Source organism: Pecten maximus, chromosome 6, assembly GCF_902652985.1.
Source record: "Pecten maximus chromosome 6, xPecMax1.1, whole genome shotgun sequence".
Taxonomy (NCBI): Eukaryota; Metazoa; Mollusca; class Bivalvia; order Pectinida; family Pectinidae; genus Pecten; species Pecten maximus.
The window spans coordinates 29,827,532-29,851,104 of record NC_047020.1 but is presented as its reverse complement, the minus strand read 5'-3'; the positions used below and the strand labels follow the sequence as shown (position 1 = coordinate 29,851,104).

Genomic DNA, 23,573 nt, shown 5'->3' with positions numbered 1-23,573 from the left:
ATACAGCTGTTTGGTAGGAGTTTAAGATGGTATAGAACTGAGCCATACAGCTGTTTGGTAGGAGTTTAAGATAGTATAGAACTGATCCATACAGCTGTTTGGTAGGAGTTTAAGATGGTATAGAACTGAGCCATACAGCTGTTTGGTAGGAGTTTAAGATAATATAGAACTGATCCATACAGCTGTTTGGTAGATTTAAGATAATATAGAACTGATCCATACGAGTGTTTGGTAGATTTAAGATAGTATAGAACTGATCCATACAGCTGTTTGGTGGGAGTTTAAGATAATATAGAACTGATCCATACAGCTGTTTGGTGGGAGTTTAAGATAATATAGAACTGATCCATACAGCTGTTTTGTAGGTGTTTTAAAGGAATATAGATCTGCTTGGTACAGCTTATATATATGATAATCGTCACTGGAATGTATCTGATCCAAACAGACACTCACTTTACTTTGAAAAAGGGTGGGGATGTTGACCAAACTCTGCATTTTCCCCCAATAGAGGGTCTCCTATCTATCTATAGGAAAACCTCCCTCCCCTAGTATCTTCTGCTATTCCATATTAACACAAGGTGTGGATGCCGACATATTAAAACAATATGAACAAAACAGATTTTGTATAAATACCATGAAAGAACAGATGTTCCGGAAGAGTAAACGTCTTCTGCTCCATCAGCGGAACCCGCCAAAGAAATCTAGAAGCCACCAGACATATGATTTTGAAAGTGTGGACAGCTTCACTCTACCAAACATGACTCCAATTTTCTAATTTAAGAATATATTTTGAATACTTTTGATATGCGGATGTTTCATAATAATACCTTCCTACAACATAAATGAAATACTCTATCGTGACTTTTTATCTTGCAAATTACAATGTTACGAGTTAGAATAAAAATCCATTTTATTTCTTGTTTATTTGTAGCCAAATTAGAGAATTTTTACAGTTATAAGATTATACCCCATACGTATAGACAAGTTGCTGTACATAAAGCCAATTTTAAGAACATAAAATATCCAATGAAGATTCAAAGTGGAATTTAGGTCCTGGTTGGTTTAGTTTATTTACCTTCGCCTTTTCGGCCTTTCTCCTTTTGTCCTTCCTCTTATTCATGGATTCATTTCCTCTCTTTAAAATATCAGTCTTCCATCTCTGTTAAAGGCCATATGGATGGCTTATATGTTGTTCGTTTACCTTATGCCAAATCCTTTTTTTTTTTTTTTTTTTCCATTTGAATGTATATCATGGCAGCGTTTCGCTTTCATGTGAACCTTGCCTAGCGGAGATGGGCAGCAGATTATTCAAAACTATCTACTAGGGGTAACGTGCCTGGAATCAGAAATCGTAACGCCTCGTACATCTGGAATATAGTGTTCACATATTACCTGTACATAAAGCTTGTACACGTATAGTTCAATGAGTCACTCCGTTTTTATTTTCATTAATTTTTTTACATTTCAATATTCAAGTGGGCATGAAAGCATATGTGATTTTCACTACGTAGTATTAGCATAACGCACGTGTACACGTGGTGGCAATTAGGCTAATTGTTGTTAATGATATTACACTTCCACATTGAAATATCCTAAACACAACACGAAATGACGTCACAAAAGTAAACCGCAATTTAACAGCAGTGAAATGATCAATTGTTAGTATGTATCATGGCTAACCATTGTACATTCTAATGACAAAGCTGTTTTTACATTTCAACATGAAAAAATGTAAAAGCATGTTTTGCGTTGAACACAATTAGCTCATGTGTATCACATACATTGCACAATGATAAGCATGCCGTTATGCTCACAAGTATCTATAGCACACGTAGTATGTATAAACACTTGTTCTATTTTAACCTTGAAATGCAAATCGCAAATGTAAATAATATCACACAAATCAATCACGTGTGCCTTTACTGATGAAACTCTCGACATGTACAGCAAGTTCTTGATGGTTCAGAGAAACTACATGTCCTGATTTGGTATATATTAATACATTACTAGTTTTATGCTTTGTGGATATTTGTTCAACATGAAGTCTTGTATAGATGGCCGTTAAAAGAAAGATGACAGAACGTCTTGCTTTGTCAAATCTGGCTTTATTAAACATGACCATACGATCTATCCTAGTTTCCAAGTGTTGGCGTGTTTTGAAGGTTCCCACTGAAGCTATGTAAGCATACATGGCTGACCCGTTAAATCTAGATAAACATAACTTTTTAGAAAACTCAAAGCGCGTGTATTAGACGTGAGCTCGCCAATCCAAGGTATTTGCAGACAACCTACCGTCAGAGGTAGGACTATCATCACATGTTTAAAGTATTGGAACCAAAATGATTAAAATGTCTATTATCACCGTCAGGTAACGCGAAAAGTAAATAGAAACTGATCACTCCCTGCTGTGATTAAAATAACATAGTTTAGGGATGTTTATTGTTAATTTAAAGTGAGATCTATGTTGATACGGTGGCAATGGTTGGCAGTAGGGGTTCTATAATTTTGAAACTCATATCCAATACCCACCGTGCACTTTGGACTGAAAACAAGTCCTAAAACCTCTTCTGTGATTACAATGAGTATGGTTCAGCCTATGTATATGTCGATAGTGTTTGTAATATCGAAGAGTCTTCCCACGCAATTACCCTAAAAAACTTGACATAACGTGATAGGACTTTTACTGCCAAACTTACCTTCTAACACACTGCAAAATACTTAAACACTGGTACTACAAATATCCAAGGTCGTCCCATTCAAGAACGATTAAGACGTCGAGTACGGGCGTTTATAGTAACAATATAATTTTATTACAGATGTAGTAGTTACAATATCGTTATACTACAGTTGGTAACAGTTATAGTTACAATATCGTTATACTTCAGTTGGTATAGTCACAATATCATTATATTAAAGTTGTTGTAGTTACAATATCATGATACTACAGTTGTTATAGTTACAATATCATGATACTACAGTTGTTATAGTTACAATATCATGATACTACAGTTGTTATAGTTACAATATCGTTATACTACAGTTGTTATAGTTACAATATCGTTATACTACAGTTGTTATAGTTACAATATCATTATACTACAGTTGTTATAGTTACAATATCATTATACTTCAGTTGTTATACTTACAATATCATTATACTACAATTCATTTTAATGCAGTTGTTAATAACATGAGATGTTAAAGTTACAAGTTGCTGTACTGCAGCTTTTGTCAATAACGATAAAGCACAATCTTGATACACATAACTATCTGAGAAAAATGTTGTAACGTTATCATTGGCTTTAAACTGATAAGAGAAAACACATCCACGATATCGCCTTCTTAAACAGCCAAACTCAACAAACCGATCACTACCTTATATATTCTTCTTCTATTTGTGAAGTACCGAAAACATTTTAGACACGGTGTGTTTATTTAAGAGATAAAGCTTATCGCATGACCTATATTGAGATCACAGAGTAGCGTTTTAGGTCAAAGGTTACCTTTGTTACGGGAAATATTGATTTTGTATGAAAAATCTTGTAATCTGGACCTGGGTTAGCTTAAGGATACATTTAGAGGTCCGTTCGTGGTGGTCATACATATCACATTAGGGCCTTAGAATAGTCTGTTAATGTTATACAAATCATTTACAGATGACCAGCTTGACTCTTCAATTTTTTGAAAGAAGGGGATTGATTTTCACACGGATTAATTGAGATAGTGCGTCACAAAAAAGTGGATGATCTGAAATTTAGATTCATCGCCTTTCGATCATTTTAATTTATATCGTGTTCATTAAATTAAGTAACTTCAGAAACACACAGTAACATTCTTGATTGTATGTACGATGCGTTGTTAAACGAAGCCTTTATCAAAATTGTTTTCAGTGCATTTAAATCAAGATAACAGCTGCCTTGTGATACTCAATACTCCATCATTGGTATTTGATGGAATGAGAGTTTTGAAAAGCGACAGGGAGTTTTTGATCAATCTTTAACATCCCCCTGTTAAAAGTCTCTTCTATTAAAGCATTGATTGCTCTGTATACTCCATATCCCATTAAAACAATTAAGGATCGAATGTGCTCTCTTGTTGCGAGAGCTTAGTTTTCAAGAAAGAAAAGCAAACGGCAGCATGGGTGTAAACTATACTTGGGCGTATTTAGTGTAAGATATTAACACTTTTCAATACAATTAAGACTTAAATATAGTGAAGCAAACATAAATTGAACAACATCATACAGCTGTCCCGTTCTTCTAGGACTCGTCAGTGATGCTAAGGGCCTGCAGTGCCGATACACAGGAGGCAATGAAAGAAACAATTTTTTTTAAAGTCAAAAGAAATGCCAAATCTGGATGAGGATGAGCAATATTTATGTAAGTTTGTCTTACTTTTTACTATTATCCTGCGACTTCCCATTGATCGAAGTCGAATGTACATTTGATGCATCCAAGATTCTTTACTGACAACCAATTATTCAAAGAATATGTAGTTGTTTCAGACATTTTGACGGTTTTTGACGGCCAGGATGATGTTTCATCCGAAAATTTAAGATTTATGTCAAAAACACATTCATTTAAACACGATTCCCCTATTTACAAGTGCATCAACATTTTTGGTTGAAAAAGGCAAATGTTATTAATGGTATTTTTCTGTGTCGATTATTGCTACAATTCTACGTTAGTGTCCTGACGAAAACACCATCAAAGTTACGAGTATACGAGGGATGGTCTTTGAATGTTTGAAACAACCACATAGTCTCTGAACAATTCGTTGCCAGTCAAAGAATCTTGGATGCATCAAATGTACTTTCGACCATATCGATAAATGGAAAGTCGCGGGATAAGTGTAAAAAGTAAGTCAGAGTTACCGAGAAGCGAGAGATGTATCCGCCATCTTGTGGTTTTCTCTTAGTAACGTTTGGGAGGTAGCTTCTCCAGTGTATATGATGGAATCGCTCAGGTTTCGAAGACATGGTCGATGAAGACTACAGAATTTGACCGTTTTATGGTTGAAACATGGTCTCAAAATATATTCCCTTGGGGGATGTTGACATGCTTGTGGCTTGGTAGTTTGACTGTTTATTCTAACCTACCAACAATCACAAACCTCATGTTCATAACGTAACATACCTAGATTTACTTTAACATAGAGGGTGCCGTCGAGAGATGGAGCAGAAACGGACACCTTTCCAAAACACATTGACTTATTACCTATGTGCCTTTTAAAGATCTTGCTTGTAGACATTTTATTCACAGGTTGTCTTCTCTTTGTTTAATCGATTTTCAGTCATAGTTTTAGTAATGTTCGTTTTTAAGTTTTCTTGCTTTTGTTTTTTGTTTGTTTGTTTTTTATACATATGGACTGTACAGATGCGTACTACATATACTTATTAGACAAAGGTATACACGTTTACTATACAGGTGTGTGGTACATGTACATCCTGGACAGGGGTATACACGTGGACTGTACAGGTGTGTGGTACATGTACATCCTGGACAGGGGTATACACGTGGACTGTACAGGTGTGTGGTACATACTGGACAACACGTTTAATCTCGTGAATCATATGTAAGCACATAGCCATCGTCATGGTTACTAACCGTTCTTGGCAAAAACATTCTGACGGTCTGGTTCGAATAGTTATGCAAAGAAATTAAACATTTAAATAAATAATACCGTTTTCACAGCTCCTCGTTATCATCCTATTTGTATAGCGTCTCTTAGAATGTTAGAGGGAGTCGGAAATAACGTTTTCTGTGTTTATTGGTATTTATGTTCATATTTTAAAAATATTACTTTGCATATTTACTAACATGCGTAACATGCAATACATTTTCTATTTTCCATTATTTTTTTTTTCATTTTTCTTTCCCTGAAATATTGATAACTCTTTATTGAACCTTTTCGAAGCCTCCCAAAAACTTCCTTTTTTATAGAGATTTTCTAATAGAAGATCGATCCGCACGCCGTCAAGGAAATTGATCTGCCGAATGCAGTACCGGGGTCACTGATTTAGAATGCGACTGACATCTGGGACCTAAGGGCACATGAGGTTGCCAAGGTCAAGCCGATGTATAACCTTCGTGAAAGAATCAAGGTCAATGTCACACAATTCCTTATAAATGGCGCCAATTCGTTAACACTTACTTGCATGGTTAAATTTAGTCTTTTATCCTATAGGATTCAGTCGTCTGCGTGTACGTTGCCAACAGCCTCGCGGTATTTTGTCGCTTTTTGACAGTATTGTGTTCATTCCAGCTGCATCCTTCAAGGTGTAGAGCTCGACACTGATTTTATACGAGTCGATCATTATGCCTCAACGTTTTATAAGATATACTTTTTCGCCTACAGTATAAAGTTATGTGCTAGCAGTAATTAAAATTCTTAAAAGGCAAAAATCTCCTGGGTACATAATGCACTCACAGATGTCAAAAAATTATTCTTTCATAATTTTCAAATCTGTTGAATAGTGCTTTAGATTTGGGGCAGCCGCAGCCCTCCATTCAAGGTATACAACCTTCCATTCCACGTGTACACGGCCTTCGATTTCACGTGTACACAACCCTCCATTCAAGTTATACACACACCTCCTTTCCACATGTACACAACCCTCCATTCAAGGTATACAGCCTTACATTCCACGTGTACACAGCCTTCCATACCACGTGTACACAACCCTCCATTCAAGTTATACACACCCCTCCATTCCACATGTACACAACCCTCCATTCAAGGTATACACAACCCTCCATTCCATGAATACAGCCCTCCATTCAAGGTTTACGCAGCCCTCTATTCCACGTGTACACAGCCCTCCATTCCACATGTACACAGTCCTCCTTTCCACATGTACAGAGCCCTTCATTCCACGTGTACACAACCCTCCATTCCACGTGTACACATTCAAGTAATAGAGCCTTCCATTCCACGTGTACACAGCCTTCCATTCCACGTGTACATAGCCTTCCTTTCCACGTGTACACAGCTTTCCATTTCACGTGTACACAGCCCTCCATTCCACGTGTACACAGCCTTCCATTACACGTGTACACAACCCTCCATTCCACGTGTACACAACCCTCCATTCAAGTTATAAAGCCTTCCATTCCATGTGTACACAACCCTCCATTCCACGTGTACACAACCCTCCATTCAAGTTATAAAGCCTTCCATTCCACGTGTACACAGCCTTCCGTTCCACGTGTACACAGTCTTCCATACCACGTGTACACAGCCCTCTATTCCACGTGTACACAGTCTTCCATACCACGTGTACACAGCCCTCTATTCCACGTGTACAAAGCCTTCCATACCACGTGTACACAGCCCTCCATTCCACGTGTACACAGCCTTCCATTCCACGTGTACACACCCCTCCATTCCACATTTACACAGCCCTCCATTCCACGTGTACACAGTATTCCATTACACGTGTACACAGCATTCCATTCCATGTGTACACAACCCTCCATTCCACGTGTACACAACTTTCAATTCCACGTGTACACAGCCTTCCATACCACGTGTACACAGCCTTCCATTCCACGTGCACACAGCCCTCCATTCCACGTGTACACAGCCTTCCATACCACGTGTACACAGCCTTCCATTCCACGTGCACACAGCCCTCCATTCCACGTGTACACAGCCTTCCATACCACGTGTACACAGCCCTTCATTCCATGTGTATACAGCCTTCCATTCCACGTGTACACAGCCTTCCATTCCACGTGCACACAGCCCTTCATTCCACGTGTACACAGCCTTCCATTCCACGTGCACACAGCCCTTCATTCCATGTGTATACAGCCTTCCATTCCACGTGTACACAACCCTTCATTCCATGTGTACACAGCCCTCTATTCCACGTGTACACAGCCCTCTATTCCACGTGTACACAGCCCTCTATCCCACGTGTACACAGCCTTCCATACCACGTGTAAATAGTGGCAGAGTCTCCGGATATCAATTTTTATTGTTGCACTTGTTGTTCTAAACATCCTTAAATTCTAATTAAAATGTACTTTTAATTTGTGTCTAGCGTATGATAATGAAACATTGTTTCTACCACAATACGCTCGGTTATTCCACTCTCAAGCCATTTTATAAATGTGCCGACTGTTGGATAAATAGAGGTTACACAACGAGTGATAGTTGGATATGGAAGTTATTTCACACTAGTAAGTTATTTTTTTAAAAATAACTTACGAGTGTGAAATAAATTCCATATCCAACAATCACGAGTCGTGTGACCTGTTTCTACCACGATAATATCGGCTTGAATCAAAGGGAAACGTGGCCAAGTATAATTTCGCGTATGCAAATAAAGTGTACCGGTGACGTCCGGGACCCGGTAATGTGACGTCATTCGATTATTGATGACGTCAAGAACAATTGCAGCTTTGGTCAAAGTTCGAATTCTTGACCAATCAAAAGACCGGAAGGTCATATACCACTAGTGGTATATAACATATATTTCTACCACAATACCCTGTGTTATTCAACTCTCAGACCATCAGTTAATCATTACAGCTGTTGATTAACAATCTGTTATACCACACGTATTTTGATTGGCTAACACGGTGAACTTTGACCCAAGCTGCAATTGTTATTTACGTCATCAATAATCTAATGACGTCACATCACAGGGTCCTGGACGTCACCGGTACACTTTATTTGCATACGCGAAATTATACTTGGCCACGTTTCCCTTTGATTCAAGCCGATATTATTGTGGTAGAAACAGGTCACACGACTCGTGATTGTTGGATATGGAATTTATTTCACACTCGTAAGTTATTTTTTAAAAGTTGCAAAAGACACTCGCTAAAGCTCGTGTCTTTTGTACCTTTTAAAAAATAACTTACTAGTGTGAAATAAATTCCATATCCAACTATCACTCGTTGTGTAACCTCTATATAACCAATCCAATTCATCGCAGAGGTTTGTTATCTACAAGAGATATACTGACGGTCTGATTGTTACATTGGTGTGGTGATCTCGGTCTGATTGTTACATTGGTGTGGTGATCTCGGCCTGATTGTAACATTGGTGTGGTGATCTCGGCCTAATTGTAACATGTTTGTGGTGATCTCGGCCTGATTGTTACATGTTTGTGGTTATCTCGGCCTAATCGTCACATTGATGATGTGATATCGGCCTTATTACCTTTTCCTATAGAATGCACGTGTAATTTTTCAAAAGTGATTTTTAATACCAGGGTGAATTGGTGTGTTACATATACATGCTTTCTGAACTTTGCATTTTGAGGCGACCCGAAGTATAATCTTTGTTATTATCATGAAATTTGTGATGTTTACTGCAATGAAAACAACCAGACAAGACTTTTGTTAATATGCAAACAACCGCCAAACAGTTTGAAGAAAGCATTTTTAAATATATTGTCGGCAGAGTTCTACCACGGTATTGTGTTTGTCTGTTCCTAACAAATACTTTCTAATACATATTTACATAGGACATAAAGATGGTATTGTGAGAAATCTAGAAAATAATTTTATGAACTTTTACTCAAAATATAAAAATTCAGAAAGCACATTTGTCTCTCTTCTGTACATTGTCTCCTTTTTTCTATCGGCGTTCCTCTGTCTGTCTGGGTGTTCATACCCTTGAATCACTCTAAATCTGTTTTGATGTAACAAAGGTTGGTGACCTTTATAACCCCTTTCTTTATCCGTTCAGCTGACTTTAAATTAAACATTAATTTTATATAAATCAGTTTTCGACAATAGACGTCCTGTCACAGCATCTCAACTTAACCATGAATATGTATTGGTAGGATGATAATGGAACCCCGCCAAAGGTCTAAATACCACCAATTCTACACTACAATATATAGACTGGGATGTAGGCAAACTCGTTTCTTCCACAATAAACTTGCCAGATGGTTATACAATTTATTTGAATGAACCAGAATTCATAATTTGAATTTGAACAAAGTAAACTGTTTACAGACGGACATTTTGTTTGATAAAATGTATGTCTCTGGCTTTTCTACTTAATGCTGAGTTTTGAATACAAACAATCATTTACACGTTATTTGACATAGTCTGTAGTCGGCCATTCCCGGCCCCATCGGTTGTCAAGATATCGCCATGCAATCTGGCAAAGTGAAACGATGGGAAGTAATTCTGATAGATCAAAATATATCTTTATGGATGAAAATGTATGTGTTCAAAACCTTGTAGTTGGTGCTATAAAACATAATATGACAAATTTATCGAAAATAAGTAAGTTCTTATCGTGTCAATTGTTACTCTGTTAGAAACACTCATTTTTTTCTTCCTTAAAAAGGATCAAAGTCAGACAAAGAGGATGCCGACATGTAAACAAAATTATATTGCGAACCCAAAATCGATAAAATAAGAGCAAATTATGAACAATATAATAATTATAAGAATACATTTGAAAACGAGGTAGAGGAATCAGTTCAGGTAGAATAAGGATAAGTTAACGCCCTAAATATGGGTACTACTGGTAGATACTTCGTCCACAGACTGATGAACGCAGTTCAATAAATCTGACTTCGATTTGTTCCAGAATAATCATTTACACCAACGACACGTACATCTCTGTATCGTAAATGTTACTGAATACCAAGGCAAAATATAAAGTATACCTAAAATTCTGAGTGTCAGCATTTGGATGACACAAGTTTTGTTTTCAAAATCCGTTCATTACTTATAGTAAAGCAACTTTGTTTGGCGTTATATCAACATAATAAACATGTATTGCGTTGACGGTGACATTGCAGTTGAACTTATTACGTTGGATATAAAGAAAAAAAAACGATACGGATTTAAACTTACATTGCATGAAAGCGTCTGCTGGATCGTGACTTCCGTATTGGACATCTAGGTCGTATGTCAAGTATTCAGAAGGTAAAAAGGAAAAGTGGTAATGAGACTAACAGGAATACTAAGGAAGATCCGGAGTAGTGGTAAGGACACTTACAGGAATACTAAGGAAGATCCGGAGTAGTGGAAAGGACACTTACAGGAATACTAAGGAAGATCCGGAGTAGTGGTAAGTACACTAACAGGAATATTAAGGAAGATCCGGAGTAGTGTTAATGACACTAACAGGAATACTAAGGAAGATCCGGAGTAGTGGTAAGGACACTAACAGGAATACTAAGGAAGATCCGGAGAGGTGGTCAGGACACTAACAGGAATATTAAGGAAGATCCGGAGTAGTGTTAATGACACTAACAGGAATACTAAGGAATATTTGGAGTAGTGGTAAGGTCACTAACAGGAATATTAAGGAAGATCCGGAGTAGTGGTAGGGTCACTTACAGGAATACTAAGGAAGATCCGGAGTAGTGTTAATGACACTAACAGGAATACTAAAGAAGATCCGGAGAGGTAGTAAGTACACTAACAGGAATACTAAGGAAGATCCGGAGAGGTGGTCAGGACACTAACAGGAATACTAAGGAATATCCAGATTAGTGGTAAGGTCACTAACAGGAATACTAAGGAAGATCCGGAGTAGTGTTGTAATGACACTAACAGGAATACTAAGGAAGATCCGGAGTAGTGGTAAGGACACTAACAGGGATACTAAGGAAGATCCGGAGTAGTGGTAAGGACACTAACAGGAATACTAAGGAAGATCCAGATTAGTGGTAAGGACACTAACAGGAATACTAAAGAAGATCCGGAGTAGTGGTAAGGACACTAACAGGAATACTAAAGAAGATCCGGAGTAGTGGTAAGGTCACTAACAGGAATACTAAGGAAGATCCGGAGTAGTGTTGTAATGACACTAACAGGAATACTAAGGAAGATCCGGAGTAGTGGTAAGGACACTAACAGGAATACTAAGGAAGATCCAGATTAGTGGTAAGGTCACTAACATGAATACTAAGGAAGATCCGGAGTAGTGGTAAGGTCACTTACAGGAATACTAAGGAAGATCCGGAGTAGTGGTAAGGACACTAACAGGAATACTAAGGAAGATCCGGAGAGGTGGTAAGGACACTAACAGGAATACTAAGGAAGATCCGGAGTAGTGGTAAAGACCCTAACAGAAATACTAAGGAAGATCCGGAGTAGTGGTAAGGACACTAACAGGAATACTAAGGAAGATCCGGAGTAGTGTTAGGGTCACTAACAGGAATACTAAGGAAGATCTGGAGTAGTGGTAAGGTCACTAACAGGAATACTAAGGAAGATCCGGAGTAGTGGTAAGGTCACTAACAGGAATACTAAGGAAGATCCGGAGTAGTGGTAAGGACACTAACAGGAATACTAAGGAAGATCCGGAGTAGTGGTAAAGACCCTAACAGAAATACTAAGGAAGATCCGGAGTAGTGGTAAGGACACTAACAGGAATACTAAGGAAGATCCGGATTAGTGGTAAGGACACTAACAGGAATACTAAGGAAGATCCGGAGAGGTGGTAGGGACACTAACAGGAATACTAAGGAAGATCCGGAGTAGTGGTAAGGACACTAACAGGAATACTAAGGAAGATCCGGATTAGTGGTAAGGACACTAACAGGAATACTAAGGAAGATCCGGAGTAGTGGTAGGGACACTAACAGGAATACTAAGGAAGATCCAGATTAGTGGTAAGGTCACTAACAGGAATACTAAGGAAGATCCGGATTAGTGGTAAGGACACTAACAGGAATACTAAGGAAGATCCGGAGAGGTGGTAGGGACACTAACAGGAATACTAAGGAAGATCCGGAGTAGTGGTAAGGACACTAACAGGAATACTAAGGAAGATCCGGAGTAGTGGTAAGGTCACTAACAGGAATACTAAGGAAGATCCAGATTAGTGGTAAGGTCACTAACAGGAATACTAAGGAAGATCCGGAGTAGTGGTAAGGTCACTAACAGGAATACTAAGGAAGATCCGGAGTAGTGGTAAGGTCACTAACATGAATACTAAGGAAGATCCGGAGTAGTGGTAAGGACACTAACAGGAATACTAAGGAAGATCCGGAGAGGTGGTAAGGACACTAACAAGAATACTAAGGAAGATCCGGAGTAGTGGTAAAGACCCTAACAGAAATACTAAGGAAGATCCGGAGTAGTGGTAAGGACACTAACAGGAATACTAAGGAAGATCCGGAGTAGTGTTAGGGTCACTAACAGGAATACTAAGGAAGATCTGGAGTAGTGGTAAGGTCACTAACAGGAATACTAAGGAAGATCCGGAGTAGTGGTAAGGACACTAACAGGAATACTAAGGAAGATCCGGAGTAGTGGTAAAGACCCTAACAGAAATACTAAGGAAGATCCGGAGTAGTGGTAAGGACACTAACAGGAATAATAAGGAAGATCCGGATTAGTGGTAAGGACACTAACAGGAATACTAAGGAAGATCCGGAGAGGTGGTAGGGACACTAACAGGAATACTAAGGAAGATCCGGAGTAGTGGTAAGGACACTAACAGGAATACTAAGGAAGATCCGGATTAGTGGTAAGGACACTAACAGGAATACTAAGGAAGATCCGGAGTAGTGGTAGGGACACTAACAGGAATACTAAGGAAGATCCAGAGTAGTGGTAAGGTCACTAACAGGAATACTAAGGAAGATCCGGAGAAGTGGTAAGGTCACTAACAGGAATACTAAGGAAGATCCGGAGTAGTGGTAAGGACACTAACAGGAATACTAAGGAAGATCCGGAGTAGTGGTAAGGTCACTAACAGAAATACTAAGGAAGATCCGGAGTAGTGGTAAGGACACTAACAGGAATACTAAGGAAGATCCGGAGTAGTGGTAAGGTCACTAACAGGAATACTAAGGAAGATCCGGAGTAGTGGTAGGGACACTAACAGGAATACTAAGGAAGATCCGGAGTAGTGGTAGGGACACTAACAGGAATACTAAGGAAGATCCAGAGTAGTGGTAAGGTCACTAACAGGAATACTAAGGAAGATCCGGAGAAGTGGTAAGGTCACTAACAGGAATACTAAGGAAGATCCGGAGTAGTGGTAAGGACACTAACAGGAATACTAAGGAAGATCCGGAGTAGTGGTAAGGTCACTAACAGAAATACTAAGGAAGATCCGGAGTAGTGGTAAGGACACTAACAGGAATACTAAGGAAGATCCGGAGTAGTGGTAAGGTCACTAACAGGAATACTAAGGAAGATCCGGAGTAGTGGTAGGGACACTAACAGGAATACTAAGGAAGATCCGGAGTAGTGGTAGGGACACTAACAGGAATACTAAGGAAGATCCGGAGTAGTGGTAGGGACACTAACAGGAATACTAAGGAAGATCCGGAGTAGTGGTAGGGTCACTTACAGGAATACTAAGGAAGATCCGGAGTAGTGGTAAGGACACTAACAGGAATACTAAGGAAGATCCGGAGTAGTGGTAGGGACACTAACAGGAATACTAAAGAAGATCCGGAGTAGTGGTAAGGACACTAACAGGAATACTAAAGAAGATCCGGAGTAGTGGTAAGGACACTAACAGGAATACTAAGGAAGATCCGGAGTAGTGGTAGGGTCACTTACAGGAATACTAAGGAAGATCCGGAGTAGTGGTAAGGACACTAACAGGAATACTAAGGAAGATCCGGAGTAGTGGTAGGGACACTAACAGGAATACTAAGGAAGATCCGGAGTAGTGGTAGGGACACTAACAGGAATACTAAGGAAGATCCGGAGTAGTGGTAAGGTCACTAACAGGAATACTAAGGAAGATCCGGAGTAGTGGTAAGGACACTAACAGGAATACTAAGGAAGATCCGGAATAGTGGTGAGGTCACTAACAGGAATACTAAGGAAGATCCGGAGTAGTGGTAGGGACACTAACAGGAATACTAAGGAAGATCCGAAGAGGTGATAAGGACACTAACAGGAATACTAAGGAAGATCCGGAGTAGTGGTAAGGACACTAACAGGAATACTAAGGAAGATCCGGAATAGTGGTGAGGTCACTAACAGGAATACTAAGGAAGATCCGGAGTAGTGGTAGGGACACTAACAGGAATACTAAGGAAGATCCGGAGTAGTGGTAGGGACACTAACAGGAAAACTGAGGAAGATTGAATGTCTGACATAGCATTCCTGAAAATTCATTCTGGAACAAAATCTTTAATTTCTGTAAAAATACAATTTGGCAACAATTGTTTGGTTTTTTCTTTCTTTTTTTTTTTTTTTTTTACCAAAATCCTCTCATTGTGCCTTCACAAAGAGTAAGGGTTTTTCAGTTCTTTGTAATCGTAGGAATCTGTAAACCTAGACTGTTTTGCTCAGTTGAACGACTGTCTTGCGTATCATCAAACATGTAAAAGCAGCGCTCCAATCCTGATATTTATGCCGCACACTACAAAGCAATAATGTCTTTATGTTTCTTTTCTGTATGTTTTTATATCCAATAGTAGAACGGGTTGTTTAATCCAATGACAAAATAACTTTCTTAGAATATCTAACATATTCAATTATCTCACGAGGAAATTGCATTTGTTGTACATATATAAATACTTAACAAGGATACTGCATGTAGACGCCGATGCAAGTTTGTTATAGTTCTATGGAGTCAAATTCATTTTTAGACTACGAAATTGGCCAACAGAACCTCAAGCACGAGGAAGTTGTTAGTTTACACAATATACACGACTACAAAAGCGTTCATTTTTCCTTTTCATAATGAAGTGTTGATTTTTTTCTGGTGACATGTACATTTGACATGTTGTTTTCGGGTAATCCTTGACCGTATTGTTAAGTTGCTTTAACAGTTTTCCTACAGTAAATCATACAGCTCGACATATCATACTGATATACTGTACGTTTTCTAGTTCTCTGATTGATTTATTATTCCAATAAGGGTGACATATTTTGTTTGTTGGGTTTGGCTTGTATTGTTCAACGTCCTATCAACAGCTATACTCATTTAAGTACGGACTTTCCTGTGTGTGTAAGGTTTGGCTTTTATTGTTTAACGTCGTATAAACAGCTATACTCATTTAAGGACGGACTCCCCTATGTGCCTGCTGTACACGTGTGGCGAGTGTGTGTTTTGTGAGGCTGTGGTATGTTCGTGTTTTATCCTTGTGATAACGAGACACTGATGCCGACTTTATAGTGCTACCTCACTGAAATAAACTGCCAAAGACACCCAGCATGACACCACACCCGGTCACATTATACCGATAACTTCCAAGTCCCAAAATGCTGAGCATTACTTAATATAACACGATGGCAGAAATATGCCACGATACATTACATCAGGTGTAGCGACTAACATTTTCCTGTTTTGTCCGTCTTTTAACTAAAGGTCTTCAATAGTTCGCACGTGACCAAATTCGAAAGCGTCACAGGTGTTCAATAGTTCGCCCGTGACCGTGCAATAGTCATTTTAGCCATGCAATAGTTCAAAATAGCTTAGTTAAGGAAAATCAAACGCATTATGTAATAAAATGCAATAATTAACAGGCACGAGTTAAGGTCATAGCTGAAAGGTAAATGGGTCTAAACACTTAAATCACAAATCGCGCTTATCAAGTTTGGTTCAGATATTTTTGTATGTGGTCATCGAAAACTATTGCTAAATGTTAATTCGTGGAAATCGAGTTATATCGACCAAAACAGTATGTATGGCTACCATGTACTGGTGGTGATTACGGACACTATAACAACATTATGACTATCATGTACTGATGGTGATTGCCGAACACTTACACGTGCGATCTTTTTTTTCTGTTTCAGACCCAAGGCGGTATTGGAGAAGCACGAGTCTGCCCTACTCATGTTGCTTGGGTTTGGAGGGTTCTCCATCATACTAGCAATGTTACATAACGCCGTACGTAAATACATCTTTCATGACGAACACAACTTGGACACAACGTTTGACGCGGGTGGAAACGTCAGTATGAGTTTGACGGCCGTCACGGTAGCGTCACAGCTGTTCTGGCCCGGAGATATCCTCCACAGCGCAACACTTACTACAAAGGTCAGTTCAAGCATAAAATAACACTTTTTGAAATTTGATTTTGATTCTTGGATAAGATAGTTTTGTTTGCATAATCTCAATTACATGTACAGGTGCAAACAATGCTCGACAACCGCATACATGTATTTCACATCCAATTACCATGGTAACCTTTGTATGTGGTGTGTCGTTGAGAGCCAATCCTGTCATCGACCCCGAACGGCCATGATTAGAACGGACACTGACACAACTATGCCACGGACTCGCAAATGCCAGGTCACAATTACAATGAATGTCTTCACGTGTAATTATAGTGCTTGAGATTCAAATTAGCCCTTATATCATCCAAGGTTTTGCGGAGTGGCTGAGGCAGCGGTTCTTTGGTTGTCATGATGACAAGGAAGGATTGGTTTGTCAGATGTTGAAATGTAATGTCATTTAGCTATAGAAACACAAGAATCCAATAAAATTGTAAACAACTGATTGAAAATACCTCCGACCATCCCTACTCCTTAAGAAATTAAATGTCAGTCAGGTGGAGCAATCATTCAAAGAGATACTGTTTCTTTAACACGTGCATTCTTATAATGGTAATGTTACAACTGTTCAGTGAATTCTTATGAAACATCTTGTTCGCAAAAACGTGTCGTAACTGTAAGTATTACTAATAACACGTGCAGAAAGATTCATATTTAGCTGAGATGTAGAGTTTAATACAATTTCGGCCATGTACATTTGAAGTATTCCTTAACTATCACTCGTAAACGTTCAGATTTTCTTTTTCTTAATGGTATATGTTTTCTTTACAATGTCTCAATATACGGTATATACCTTGTATAGTATCAATCCAAATTGGCTGTTTTATCTTAATGTAGTACCCATGCGACAACTGCTGTCGTAGTTTCTGATGTCATAGTGACATCTCTCTCCTGGTAATTTTCCGTGGCTAGTAACCACCAATCACAGGTTGTGAATCCCGCCAATGTAATCCCTAAACGATCGGTCAGTCTCATTGGACAGTGGTGATTACGCGACGTTAAGGCGGGTCCAGCTCCGTGTCCGACCGTGATGATTGTAGATGTGACTTATCAATCAGGACAGATTCGAGGCATGATACTTTCTCATCACAACTAGTAGAAGATAGAATCTGGTCAAGCCCGTTTTCTAGAAATAAAAGTCTGGCCAAAACGACCTCTAGCAACACAAGCCTAGTCAGGTCCGTCCCTTAGCAACATGAGTCTGTTGACGTCCGCCCCATAGCAACATGATTCTGGTCAATATCGGCTCTAGCAACATAAGTTTAATCAAACTTGCTCCCTACCAACAAGAGTCTTGTAAAAGTCATCCCCTAGCAACATAATTTTAGTCAAGCTCGTCCTGTATCAGCAAATTCAAGTTGAGAACCGTTACAAGCAAACTATTCTGGACTAGTTTGTGGCTGTCCCCTTCCGACTTAGTCCGGTCAAGTTTTACACACCCTGATATCTCACAAAGGACATAGGTCCCCATCCGGTAATAACACAGTCTGGCACACATAGTATTACTAATCTAATTAACTACATAAACTCTACATAAAGACCTATACTCCAAACTCCCGCTGTGTTTAGTAAGTCTTCTAATTGGAGGTCAGTGCTTTAGATGGGAGGTAAATGACTGTATGCGTAGGATTGAGTACGCGTGTCAGCCAAGTGATGCACACGACCTTTTAATACAGGAACCCGAAGTAGCAATCATTGCGATGGAGTGACAGCCGGCAACTGACGAGCTGTCTTTCCTCACAGCCTCGCTCCGACCTACATTTTGACGTAGTGCACGAAGGTAGCTGCGTTTTGATTTTTCGGCATAGCCGTCTAATTTTGTTTTGGCCCCGGATATGACGCAGGTGGCGTTTCTGTCAAGATGAAGTACGTGATTGGTCAATGTAGCGGTCAATGCAAAATGCAGATATACAGTTTAAAACGAAACAAAGTTAAAAGGACCTCACGGGAAACCAATATTTATTTTGTATTTTCTATCATATTATTGGGTATGTCTTTTAAAAAAATAACCTTCTGAACAATAACCATTCGAATTTGATGATGTATGTACATAAAAACATCAATTATCAATTATTAAAAGGTTATCACTCTGAATATGCAAATTTTGTGACATATACGATAAACGCATGCGCACAACAAACTAAAACACATGGAAACAAACATGGCTTCCATTGTGAATCGACTGCGGTTGGAAACGATAACAGCTTCCGCAATGAAGAGAATAATAGGGAAATGGGTCAAACACAATCCTAGAATTAAACTTGGGAAGCAGTACAATAGATTGTAACAGTTCAAACATGAAAACAGCAGTAATACGGACGCCGCTCGTATTCTGCTTGATTGCTTGATAGTAGGGTCATGACAATCTCGGTAATATTTACACAAACTCAGTAATATTAACACAAACTCGGTAATAGTTCCACAAGCTCGGTAATATTTACACAGTCTGTACCAGTACATCGCTACTGTCACTATACTATATGAACAGTGTTTACGCTTATTTACACATAAATGTGTGTGCCGTAATATATACAGAACGTGTTACTTAACATTAAACCACTGTATGATATCGTTATCCAACTAACCCAGACGGAATATAGATATCGCCTTGTAAACTATCGTCTGTTTGTGTTGCCACGATTTCAAAAACAGTCACGTAATGATTTAAAAATAATTTCCGCGCTAAATTATGAGGGGGATTCCCAACTAAATCGAGTGGTCAAGCTGGACACGGGGATTGACTGTGAACATTGGGACAGCACAGAAACATAACTGGAAAGGAACAAAACGCGTACATTCAGTGAAAACTGCAACGTTTTTACCGTGATGTCCCTTTTAAATTGAATGCAAGCTGAATAAGTGGATGCATCTATTCAAATGACACATTTGCAGTCCTATTATCACCCAAAATGATTCAAACTGATATAATTTTGTTATCCGTGCTGAAACTGCATATTTATTAATTAAAATGTAGTTCATTAATTTATTTCACCAGTAGTTTTACATTGTAACCACCAGCATTAAATCTATGCCGTTTATCTTTTTTAAAGATATTTCTTGTTTTGCTTGTCTTCTTTTTTATTTCTTTTACATATCATTCGGAAACAATATTGAGAGACTATTCTACAATGTATATATATAGAATCTTAAATAGATTCAGATACTTTGTATCACATAAATCAGGAAACTTAGATTTCGACAGGTCTTATAGTCAAAATACGGAGGACTTATCAAACGCCCATTTTGTTGCGCCATTTACAATTCACGACGTCACGTCATTGCCCATATTATAACGTCACAATCGATTTCTGACTGGTACAGCCAATGAAAAGCTCCCCCGGGTATTACACAGGCGAATTAACTGGGAAGAGGACAATTATATGTGATACAAGTTATAACAGGATGAGTCTCAATGTAAGCAGTATCAGTGGGATATGTGTAAACACAAATTACGTTTTCTCAATGCCCGTGTGTATCTAATGTCCATTGTTGGATGTGCTTACATCCAAATGTCTATTTCTCATTGGTTATATACAATAATCTACACTGATTGTTTACATTTGTATATAAACGTCTACGTCATAACTACATTCCATAGGTCAGTTAATTGAACAAAACATTCCATACGGACCAAATCTACCGGTTACAATTTGTGATATGTTAAAGCAATATTCAATTATTTAGTCTTAAAAAAAGTTTGTTAATGTTTATTATGAATAGGTCGACCATTTAGGCTTACACACTGGAACTTATGTAGGACGTAACATCATAGTCCGTTATGTAGATTTTTCTAATGTAGGAAGACATTATTTTCTCTTTATATTTTTTGTATAAGAACATAGTATTACATATAAGGACTATTTTATGATTTTCCAATTGTGTATAACTGCAGTGAAATACTCCTTATAGATTATATTGTATATTTACTGAAGGCATCAATCGTACACACAGGGAGGTATCTTACCAAATTCACAAGCAAATGCAAAAGAAACACTTAGTATTTTCACCAATTAAAAATTTATAGAAATTGAAAAATTAAAAAGGTCATCAAAATTTATCAAAATGTCATCAAAATTCATAACAACATAATGTACAACATGTATGATAGGTTCATATGCGACGTCATCAAGACCTTCGCGTCCAGCTCGTCAATATAACCAGGTGATTTGAACCAAATAGTTCAAAATCACACTACTGAACACAAGTATATTCCATGTAGTGCATTAACATTTGAATTTGTCTGTAACTTCTTGCATGTATACCACCGTAAATGCCTTAAAAGTCCAGCATATTTCATTGCATTCTTATTTTAAGCGTTTTTAAAGTTAGGAAGTGGTTCAATTGACTAACCATACGGTTAATGCAGTTTAAAGAAATACTGCCATCAAGATTTAGCGAAAGAAATTCAGTACAAACATTATCATTATCAGCCAACTTGTATGACTATACTAATGATTAAATGTATACAAGGATCAACAATATGGACGTATAACTCGTACCATAGCTGGAAAACAGCTGTCATATCGTTTTTCAAAACTTAGAATGATTTAATTTGAGAACATAGTTTGCTAATTTCCGATGATGGGTTGATGAATTGGACCTCAACGTGTACTTAGAACGTTGACACATTTTATAACATGAATACGATGGGTACTACTTTACTAGAGAAACTAGGCCTTCTTGATTGGCATCGTACCCACGTGATCAATCTTCGCATCGCTACGATTGTACAATCCTGTGGGGGCACTGGTACAACAACTCTCGTATTCATGAGTTATTCATGAACAAAATCCAGTAACCTGATTGGTTCCTTTGAAAATGGCTACGGGAAACCTGACCAATCAGAAACGTCGTTTATATGTTCTTTGGTTTGTTTGGCAGGATGTCAGATAGCAAACCATGGCTATAAATCGGCGCAGCCATCTTGGTATACCGTTTCTATTTTCCAGACGAACAAGAGCTTCATTAACAAGAAGCATTTTGATTGCTCGATAAAAAAAGACTATATTCATGAAAAACTGAAGGCAAACGAGCGAGACGTAGAGAAGACTCCGAGGGGGCCGACGATGGTTGATTACACACAGACTTGGAAACACGTGTTTCTGGGTGTTTACACGGTTCTGACCTAGAAGATTATGCAGACAAAATGTCTGAGAATGCCTATTGGGAAGTGATGTCTGATCTATTATAGAGTTTATATTAACATTAACACCAATCTCAATATCATATAGATCGAGGTTAACATGATGCTGTCCCGGGACGATTTTAATATGCAGCTTTTGTAAGCTCTCTGGTTTCTGTATTAAGTCATTGCTATGTTTGATGCTATCGGATTATCTATTGCAATACTAGTTAAAACATAGCAATAATCAAGCGTCTGTTCACCATTATATAATAAATAATGTAAACTTTGGCAAGCAAAATAGTCCCTGTCTATGTTATACAAAGTATCCACGCTGTTTTACAAGTCAATGAAAATGTGATGACTGAACAAGTATTGATACTTTCGAACGACGTTTTTGTGTTATCTGTAGTTAAATTTACTCGTAGGTATGAGACGTGTCCATATTAATGAAATACTGTATTAGGTCTGATGTCTATGGGTGTAGGGGGTGTAACATTACGCCACCAGTTAGCTTGAATAAACTTAATTATTTCATTATTTCTGTTTTAATATGTGATGGTGAATTTGCCCCATTTAGGTATTTGTATATTATATGCAAAGATTTATTTTCGTTTCAACAACAAAATATTCTTAATAGGTCACGTATAAAAGCTTACTTAGGTTGTGATGTCTCAAAGGTGAGTGGCCTTAAGTGTAGTCCCTATCCCAATGCTCCCCGTCTTCATGCTTGTAAGTATACACGAAATGTTTGCAATGCTGTTATAATGTAACAATTGAATTCCGTTGATCTATTTTGAAGCGAATGTAATTATGAATTGGTGAAGATGCTGCGATATCGACGGAGGTTTATATTTTATCTTTCTGGTCAATATAACAACATATATGTATACCCCAATTTAATAAAAAAAAATACTTATCTATGTTGATACTGAACATAATTTTGTAAAAGATACATTATGCGAGCAACATCAAATGTTGAAGTCTGAAAGCCCGACAATCGTCAGATGTTTCCACAGGCAAAGCGACTTGTGAACCGCTCGATGCACATTTACACGAGACATTACATTACACAATAACAAAATATTTGAATTGTTATTAGTTTGAAGACATAAGGCATGAGACAGTGTTCACATAACAGAAAAAATATCCTTTGTGACACATAAATCGTCACCGTTATCTTAAGTCATGCTTTGGTATCGACAGTATGTACAACTAGCCAACCAGAATGGGTAAACCTTGATGACTGTAGAAATCATTGAGTGTTTGCCACTGTTTTCCCGTCCTCTGTCTGTGTAATGTAACTAAAACTGTTCTCGGTGACCTTTGGAGATTGAATAACATCACAGATGATGTGGCACAAATTAGACTATTTAAGCCTGTCCTTTACGCTGCACTAGCAACCTAGCACTTCTTGAAAGTCGAATTTGCCAACAAGAGAGTATGTGCTATCTATATAAGTAATATCCTTCACCAAAGGTCTGTCG

The 23,573-nt window shown here is 38.2% G+C and overlaps 1 protein-coding gene across 1 annotated transcript in view; it reads left to right on the top strand.

The window, feature by feature from the left end:
- The window catches only part of LOC117330135 (urea-proton symporter DUR3-like), a 44,188-nt gene that overhangs the window by 4,018 nt on the left and 16,597 nt on the right, over positions 1 to 23,573 (top strand). Inside the window, exon 2 of the mRNA XM_033888353.1 lies at positions 16,704 to 16,947. Within this exon, the coding sequence (XP_033744244.1) occupies positions 16,704 to 16,947 (244 nt within the window). The remainder of the gene's footprint in view (positions 1 to 16,703; positions 16,948 to 23,573) is intronic.